At 39.0% G+C, this 8,962-nt stretch overlaps 1 protein-coding gene and 1 long non-coding RNA gene across 4 annotated transcripts; one reads left to right on the top strand and one right to left on the bottom strand.

The window, feature by feature from the left end:
• Nucleotides 1-23: 23 nt before the first annotated feature.
• LOC146684617 (acidic mammalian chitinase-like) lies at nucleotides 24-7,787 on the top strand. The gene is made up of 11 exons (XM_085443543.1): nucleotides 24-871; nucleotides 959-988; nucleotides 1,080-1,284; nucleotides 5,097-5,153; nucleotides 5,264-5,429; nucleotides 5,584-5,708; nucleotides 6,166-6,289; nucleotides 6,531-6,713; nucleotides 6,820-6,936; nucleotides 7,133-7,265; nucleotides 7,461-7,787. Exons 1-11 carry the CDS (start codon nucleotides 847-849, stop codon nucleotides 7,748-7,750), a joined length of 1,455 nt encoding a protein of 484 aa, XP_085299669.1. The 5' UTR covers nucleotides 24-846; the 3' UTR covers nucleotides 7,751-7,787.
• On the bottom strand, nucleotides 4,924-7,512 carry LOC146684618 (uncharacterized). Of its 3 annotated transcripts, XR_014917123.1 has the most exons (4): nucleotides 7,449-7,512; nucleotides 7,117-7,209; nucleotides 5,270-5,435; nucleotides 4,924-5,159 (listed from the first exon to the last, which is right to left on the bottom strand). It is a non-coding gene; the product is annotated as an uncharacterized LOC146684618 (long non-coding RNA). The 3 variants fall into 3 exon arrangements; XR_014917122.1 differs by having other exon boundaries at nucleotides 4,924-5,435; XR_014917124.1 differs by having other exon boundaries at nucleotides 4,924-5,373.
• Nucleotides 7,788-8,962: the final 1,175 nt, after the last annotated feature.

Genomic DNA, 8,962 nt, shown 5'->3' with positions numbered 1-8,962 from the left:
TAGCTGTAGAACGCAGAGTTAGTTTGATTCTGTCAAAATCAGTCTTACAGTGATTCATGAAATTTTGAATAATTATCGTAAAAAACTATTTGTTGGTGTTGCAGATTGAAGGAAACGGTTTCCAAGGCCTAATCCGTGGATCGACTTCCTTCGAGGCGTGGACGTCTATCAGCAGAGAATGTACCTTCACCTATCAGCAGAGAATGTCCCTTAGTCTGTAACACAGTCAAATATATTCTCAAATAATATTCAAGCATGCCATTCAGCGTGTTAGTACGAGCTCGGGAGCAGCTTGGGAGAACAAGAAAACAGAGACTGCTTTAGATTGTCTTCCCAAAGTGACTCAACTTTATTCACAAGTACAACAGTTTATATAGAGGGTAAAATCCATGAGACAGCAGATTATCAGTTTAAACCAGTACAGACCAAGATAAGGCAGCGTCTTCCTGCCCTTGGGTGAAGAAGCATCCTTTGTGTAGTGTATCAGTTCAGCTACAATTGTGATTATCTCAGCGACATATTTTCAAGGCACAAAACAAAGAGTTCTTTCATTAGTGAAATCTGAAACAAACCATTTGGCCTTCAACAGGCGTCTAAAAGATTAAGAAACTAATGTAGCTGAGGGAGTGATCTCTGTGGTATTTCAACCTTGTACCAGCCTGTGATTCTCACACATCAATTCTTGGGTCAAAGAGAAAAATAACTAAAACAAAGGGGCCTTATTGAATGACAGAGTTTTCCTGTATAATGTCACTATAAAACAATATCCAGTAAATGCTACCATGGTACTAAAATACCTAACACAGATCACATGTTGCAGATAGAAAAAGGATCAACTGATTCAACATGGCTCAAGTAACAATCTTGGCTGGTAAATAAATCATCATTATTTCAGTTACTAATTGATTCAAAAGTGTAAAATTCTGCAAAATAATAACTAATTTATTTGTTTTTCCAGGTTTGTCCCTTTTGATTTGTCTTCAAGTTGGTATGTATTGATCATCTATATGTATTACTGACACGTGTTTCTGAATTACATGACTTAAAATGAGAAAAAAAAATTCTCCTCTTTGCAAAAGTGTCTTCAACCAAACTGGCATGCTACTTCACCAACTGGTCCCAATACAGACCGGGTGCTGGGAGATACATTCCTGAAAATGTAGACCCCAACCTGTGCACACACCTGATCTACGCCTTCTCTGTAATCAGCCCCTCAAATGAGATAACAATGTACGAGTGGAATGATGATGTTCTTTACAGATCCTTCAATGCCCTCAAGAACAGGTGCGTGGTTGAAATATTACTTTAACCGTGGCTTTGTTCTCAATCATTAATAACAAAAGTGTGCAAGGTTCAGCAGCTGTTCTGGCATGAACGGTGAAGTGGTATTCAAATAATTTTTAACCCTAAGCACTTAATTATTGACAGATTTGTTTTAATTTTACTAGTGCAGCCAAAATAAAGAGGAAAGAGGAAAGAGTTACATGCAAAAATCTCAAAATAAAACAGATTTAACAAGACAGTGGTCTTTAAATGAACACAGAACCTATCATTTATATATATATATATATATATATATATATATATATATATATATATATATATATATATATATATATATATATATATATATATATATATATATATAAGTTTAGGAAATTTTGGAGAAAAAAACCTTTTCTTAACTAGAGATGATGACACTGATGAATATTATGTAAATATTATGTAAAATTATTATGTAAAATTGCCCCTTGGGGATAAATAAAGTCTTTCTGATTCTGATTCTGATAATGTTCTACGAGTGTGCCACTGTTTTTATTGCATTCTTATCATGATTCTGATATCCTAAAAATCTTTATACGTATTAAGTGTTCTTATAGAAACTTATATTAGTTTCTGTTATATATTTGTATTTATACCAGGATAAGAAGCTTTTTTTATGAAACACACACCATTTCTCAAATGTAGCATTCTTGTGCTTCATTCGTTTTGCATCAAATTAGATACATTTTAAACTGTGTTCATATATAAAAGACATGTCACATGTGAATGATTTGTGGAAACAAACTCAAGTTGAGCTTTTGGTAGTCAGCATTTTGCTTTTATTAAATGAGACATAACAAGAAAGGAGTGAATCTGACTAAAACAAAATAGGACACTGTATCCTCACATAACCTGTTTTAAGGGGTTCAAATTGACTCAGTACTGAGATACAAAATCCAGTTAGCAGTACTGTGGTTTTTTTCAGACCTATACAAAATTCAACCTGTTTATACAAACAGAAGAGTCATTCCCTGCTGACCAAAAACAACCCAGGTTAAAGACAACTTCTGCCACCTCGAACCACAAAGAATTATTAAAGGACTATCACTGATCATCACTCCTTACACAATTTTTGAAGTAAAGGGTTTCTATCCACTCTGCCATAGCTCGGCTACAGACTCAGCACCCGAGTGCCTTTATTGTGATCTCGGGTGACTTCAACCATGTATCACTGGACAATACACTACCAACATTCAAACAATATGTGGACTGTCCCACCAGGGGAGAGAAAACTTTAGACTTACCGTATGCTAACGTCAAGGATGCATACAGCTCCTCCTCCCTCCCCCCACTTGGTAGGTCAGATCATAACCTGATTCACCTCACCCCCCGCTATGTGCCAATTGTGAGGAGGGAACCTGTGACCACCAGGACTGTTAGGAGGTGGTCAGAGGAGGCAATAGCGGAACTACAGGGCTGTTTCGAGGTGACCGACTGGGAAACACTCTGTGAGCCTCACGCCGAGGACATCAATGGGCTTACTGAGTGTATCACAGACTACATAACTTTCTGCACCGACTCCATTGTTCCAGCTCAGACTGTTCATTGTTACCCAAATAACAAGCCGTGGGTGACTAAGGACATCAAAGCCCTCCTCAACAACAAGAAGAGGGCTTTCAGAGGGGGCAACAAAGAGGAGGTGAGGAAGGTCCAGGTGTTACTAAAGGACAAGATCAGAGAGGCTAAGGACAATTACAGGAGGAAGCTGGAGTGGAAACTCCAGCAGAACAGCATGAGAGAGGTGTGGAGGGGCATGAAGACCATCACTGGATTCAGGCCAACCAACAGCAGGGGAGCTGAGGGAGGTGAGAATAGAGCCGACGAGTTGAATCTGTTTTTCAATAGATTCGACACCACAGTGTCTGCTCCCACCCCCACAACCTCACCTGCAGTCAGCCTGGAATCCAGAGCCACACCACTGTGCCAGCCTCTCTCTTCACATGTTGCCTCCTGTGAGATTCCTGACACCCCTCCCCCACCCATCACCTTCACTCAATACCAGGTTGAGATGCAAATGAGGAGACTTCACTCAGGCAAGTCTGCTGGACCAGACGGAGTGAGTCCCCTTGTCCTCAAGGCCTGTGCCCCCCAGCTGTGTGGAGTCTTTCATAAACTGTTTATGCTGAGTCTGAGTCTGCAGAGGGTCCCGGTGATGTGGAAGACATCATGCCTCGTCCCTGTACCAAAGACGCCTCGTCCCAGTGGCCCCCAGGATTACAGGCCCGTGGCACTGACCTCCCACATCATGAAGACCCTGGAAAGGCTCATCCTGGACCAGCTGCGACCCATAGTAAGACCACATCTGGATCCCCTTCAGTTCGCTTATCAGCCTCGTCTCGGAACAGAGGACGCCATCATCTACCTGCTCAATCGTGTCTACACCCATCTGGACCAGCCGGCGAGCACTGTGAGGGTCATGTTTTTTGACTTTTCCAGTGCTTTCAACACCATCAGGCCGACCCTCCTGGGTGATAAGTTAGCAGCGATGCAGGTGGATGCTTCTCTGGTGTCCTGGATTGTTGATTACCTGACAGGAAGACCACAATATGTACGTCTCCCACAGTGTGTGTCTGACAAGGTGATTAGCAACACAGGGGCACCACAGGGGACTGTCCTCTCCCCCTTCCTCTTCACCCTCTACACCACAGACTTCAGCCACTGCACAGAGACCTGCCATCTTCAGAAGTTTTCTGATGACTCTGCGGTGGTTGGATGCATCAGCAGGGATGATGAGACAGAGTACCGGGCTGTGGTCGACTCCTTTGTCACGTGGTGTGAGCAGAATCATCTGCAGCTCAACGTGGCAAAGACCAAGGAACTGATCGTGGACTTCAGGAAGACCAGGAAACACTTGACCCCTGTTTCAATCCAGGGGGTCAGTGTTGACATTGTGGAGGACTATAAATACCTTGGAGTACACATTGACAATAAACTGGACTGGGCTAAAAACACCACAGCACTTTACAGGAAGGGCCAGAGTCGTCTCTATTTTTTGAGGCGACTGAGGTCCTTCAACATCTGCCAGAAAATGCTGAGGATTTTCTATGAGTCTGTTGTGGCCAGTGCGATCCTCTATGCTGTTGCATGCTGGGGGAGCAGGCTGAGGGTCGCAGATGCCAACAGACTTAATAAACTGATCCGTAAGGCCAGCAATGTTGTGGGGATGGAGCTGGACTCCCTCAAGGTGGTGTCGGAGAGGCGGATGCTGTCCAAGATAAAGACAATGTTGGATAACACCTCCCACCCACTCCATGACATGTTGGTCAGTCACAGGAGCTCGTTCAGTGAGAGACTGAGATTACCGAAAAGCACCACTGAACGACACAGGAAATCATTCCTGCCTGTGGCCATCTCCCTGTACAACGCATCCACTTAACACACTGTTTGCTGCTACAACTACACATGTTTCTTTTCCAAATATTTATTTATAAGTGACTTATGTATGTATGTATGTATATATATGTATATATTGTACTATTCTTAGTTAGTGTATTGTCTGTCTTGTCTTAATGTTGGTTTAAAATGGAGCACTGTAACAAAAAATAATTTCCCCCAGGGATCAATAAAGTATTCTGATTCTGATTCTGATTCTGATTTCTAATGCAAAATTTTCATAGGAGTTATGTTAAATGAATAAAAAAATTGGTAAACAAATAAAAAGAGTTGGATGATTTTACATGACATGAGGAATGAGGACTTGCAAAATGTAGCATTCTTGTCAAGTCACATGGCTTAATTATAAATCTACCTGTTTTTCTACATCTCCATCACAGAAACCCCCAGCTGAAGACTCTGTTGGCTGTTGGTGGCTGGAACTTTGGCACTGCACAGTTAGTCTACATGACAACAGCATCACAAAGCTGTAGAATTACATTATTTTACATAACAACAACAAATTCATCATCACCTCAATATATCTATAAACTTTCCATCTCAATAGGTTTACCATCATGGCTTCAACTCCTGCCAGTCGCCAGACATTCATCCAGTCTTGCATCAGATTCTTGAGGCTGCACGGCTTTGATGGACTTGACCTGGACTGGGAGTATCCTGGAGCACGGGGAAGCCCACCAGAGGACAAGAAGAGATACACAGTGCTCTTACAGGTTAGTCTGGAAATCAATGTATACTTGTTAATACTATGCACATTATATTTTAGTATGTTATCGTTCCTTTTATATGTATTTTACATATAAAATATGCTTTCTTATTAAAATGAATGCACAATATCATCCTTGTCTACTGTATTCTTGCGTCTAGGAATTACTTGCTGCCTTTGAAAAAGAAGCTACTGAGACCAAACAACCACGGCTCTTGCTCACAGCTGCAGTGGCCGGTGGGAAGGGGAACATTGACAACGGCTACGAGATTGCCGATGTGTCAAAGTGAGTTTATTTGATAGGAAGTCACTAAAGTTCCAATCCTAAAGATTTCATCCCACTTTTCATTTTGCAGCACTGGAGATTACTTAAATAAATGCAAGTGTTAATTCATACTAAAACACTGACGGTCCCAGATTTACAGGGACAGCAAATATTTGATCAGAAGAGCTACCTGTGGTTTTATTTACTATACACACATTGCTTAATGTGAAAGGCTTAGACAGCAAACCACAGTAATAACATGAAAAAATGATGTAGAGAGATAGTTACATAATGTGAATACACTGAATGATTTTTCTTGAATGATACATGCTGATAAAAAGTATTAAAGTTACAGTTTGAATACATGGGCATTTTTAAGGATTTTTACTTTAAATATGTTCAAGTTCTTAACTTATTTAACTTATTATTATTATTGATATTATTTTGTTACATTGTATTTAATGGTGATGTTTTACAGGTTTCTAGACTTTATAAATGTCATGACCTATGACTACCACGGAGCTTGGGACCCATTCACTGGTCATAACAGCCCTCTGTACCGCAGCTCCGTCGATCAGGGTGATAACATATATTACAATGTGGTGAGTGAAACTTTCATCAACATTCATTCATATATATATATATATATATATATATATATATATATATATATATATATATATATATTCATATATATATATATATATATATTCATATATATATATATATATATATATATATATATATATATATATATATATATATATATATATATATATAAAATATCACTATAAAATATCATTATAATAATATTATATAATATACTATTTTTTTCTCTCAAAGGATTTTTCTATGAAATATTGGAGGGACCAGGGAGCTCCTATGGAAAAGCTCTTAGTCGGTTTCCCCACATATGGACGCACATTCACCACATCAACAGCTGCTAATGGTCTTGGAGCTGCAGCCACAGGACCAGCGAGCGCTGGGCCTTACACCCGTGAAGCTGGGTTTTGGTCTTACTACGAGGTCAGCTAATATAAAGCAGCTTATGTTCAGATTTATTACACCACAATGTTTTCCATAAATCGCAAACTGTGTGAAGGGTGTTGAAGTATTATTTTCTTCTCTACAGATTTGCACATTCATCCAAACAGGCAGCATAAAGTGGATTGATGAGCAAAAGGTGCCCTATGCCATTAAGGGCAATGAGTGGGTTGGCTTTGATAACAGGCAGAGCTTTGAAATCAAGGTACCAATGCCAATTTATGTTTAAGGTGATAATACAAAACAAATCCTAATGTTCTTATTAACTGGCAGCTATATCTTACTGCTCTTAAAGTAGTACAGACATCAGGTAAAGTTTGGTTACATTTGGTTACTTTTGGATTGTGCACTGGTGGAAATGTGGTAGTTTTAAATTGCAACTCACAGTTTATATTTCACAGGCACAGTATGTGAAAGACAACAGATTTGGAGGAGCATTTGTCTGGTCTCTGGATCTCGATGACTTTGCTGGACAGTTCTGTGGACAGGGACATTATCCTCTCATTAGTTATCTGCGCACTCTTTTGAATTCAGGTAAACTGAAAAAAGTATAAAGTATAAACATGGACATTTTAATATTCATCAGTGTCATCATCTCTAGTTAAGAAAAGGTTTTTTTCTCCAAAATTTCCTAAACTATATATATATATAATATATATATATATATATATATATATATATATATATATATATATATATATATATATATGTACTTACTGTATTTACTAGATTCTCCACCACCTCCACCGGTAACCACACATCCACCACTCGTCTCTACGATCCCTCCTGGCCCAACAGCTACTACCACTACTACGGCTACTACTACCACTACTGCTACTACTGCCAAAACAACCTCAAGTCCTGTTTCTGGAAGTGGATTCTGCGCTGAAAAGCCAGATGGCCTGTATGTAAATGATGAGGATCCCCACACCTTTTATCAGTGTGTCCATGGACATGTCTACATCCAGACATGTCCAAATTATCTTGTTTACAGTGATGCATGCAAATGCTGTACCTAATTGACACTGAATAAAAGTTGTCTTGATCTAGCAAAAATGTTTTTTTATTCTTTTTATTTTTTATGAGAACCACACTGCCTGGACAGTCAATAAAGCCATAAATTCTAAAAACTGTATTAACCATTAAGCAAATGTACCCAGTACTCTGCAATACACATTATGTAATGCAGCTACTATAGCCTGAACTACATATAGGTCCATTTTAAAGCTAGGATGGGTTTGCCAAGATTTGCAGCTAGCTGCAGATTTTTTTCTTTAAAGGTTAGAATTAGATGAACAATATTGAATTTTTGGTCTCTGGATTGAAAATTGTACACCCAGTTAATGTACTTGAAACTGGAGCAGGTTTGGTTAAACTTTACATGAAGGTAACTAAAAGATTGTACAACAAATACAAATCTGGCCATGTTTCCTTTTTTTCTGTTTGTCTGGCATTTATCTGGCATTTTCTTTTCCTCGAAACCTGCTGTGGCTGTCCCTGTGCCAGCATTGTAACGGCTGGCTCAAACACAATAAAGGTCTCAACACCACGGTGAAAGGTTAAACCATTATTTGAACAGTTGAATTAATAAAGGAGAAGAGTGGCTGCTGCAGCACGGTAGAAAGAAAGAGTGAGTCAGAGCTTTACAAACAAACAGCTGACATAAATTGAGCCAACAAGTAAGCACATGCACTTTCCAGCCATCCGACCAAGCTGAAAATTAGGTTTTGTTTTGAGGAAACACCAAAATAAATTATGTGTCAGTATAATACTCGCTGCAATTCCACATCATTGGTACTCGAGCTTTTTCAATGCACAGCTCAATATAATATTTAACAATTGCTAACATTAAAAATGGCTTTGAGGTTTTTTTTTTTGCAAGGTTGAATTTTAGTAAAACAAATGTTGGTGCAAAAGCGTCAGTAAACTTTTGACTGTTGTGGTGCTGCACCACTGTTACCATCGTGGTGCTGCAGTAGAATGAAAACCCTTTCCTTTTGCTAAATATTGTTGCTTGACCCTGTTAGGATATCTAATAAAGCATAGGCAAATTATAGAAATTACATTTTGTGGGTCTTCTGCAATGTTCAGGTCCTGCTTTACTGTCATTTCAGTCTGTCACTGGGAAGCTGCCAGACAACATGATCAGACCATAATATATTCATTATAATATTCAACATTTGTGCATATAATTTGATTTTACTGTAATGAAATTAAGATGCTAAGTTTCT

Source organism: Copadichromis virginalis, linkage group LG20, assembly GCF_057382275.1.
Source record: "Copadichromis virginalis isolate Kocher_CV1m ecotype Utaka linkage group LG20, C_Virginalis_male_GT1.1, whole genome shotgun sequence".
Lineage (NCBI taxonomy): Eukaryota > Metazoa > Chordata > Actinopteri > Cichliformes > Cichlidae > Copadichromis > Copadichromis virginalis.
The sequence above is the reverse complement of the archived record's forward strand: the minus strand, read 5'-3'. Positions and strand labels throughout refer to the sequence as shown.

Coding starts and splice junctions, on each gene's coding strand:
- LOC146684617 (XM_085443543.1), top strand. CDS start 847: ATGGCTCAAGTAACAATCTTGGCTG. Junction 5,430..5,583: donor GATACACAGTGCTCTTACAG/GTTAGTCTGGAA, acceptor TCTTGCGTCTAG/GAATTACTTGCTGCCTTTGA. Junction 7,266..7,460: donor GCGCACTCTTTTGAATTCAG/GTAAACTGAAAA, acceptor TGTATTTACTAG/ATTCTCCACCACCTCCACCG.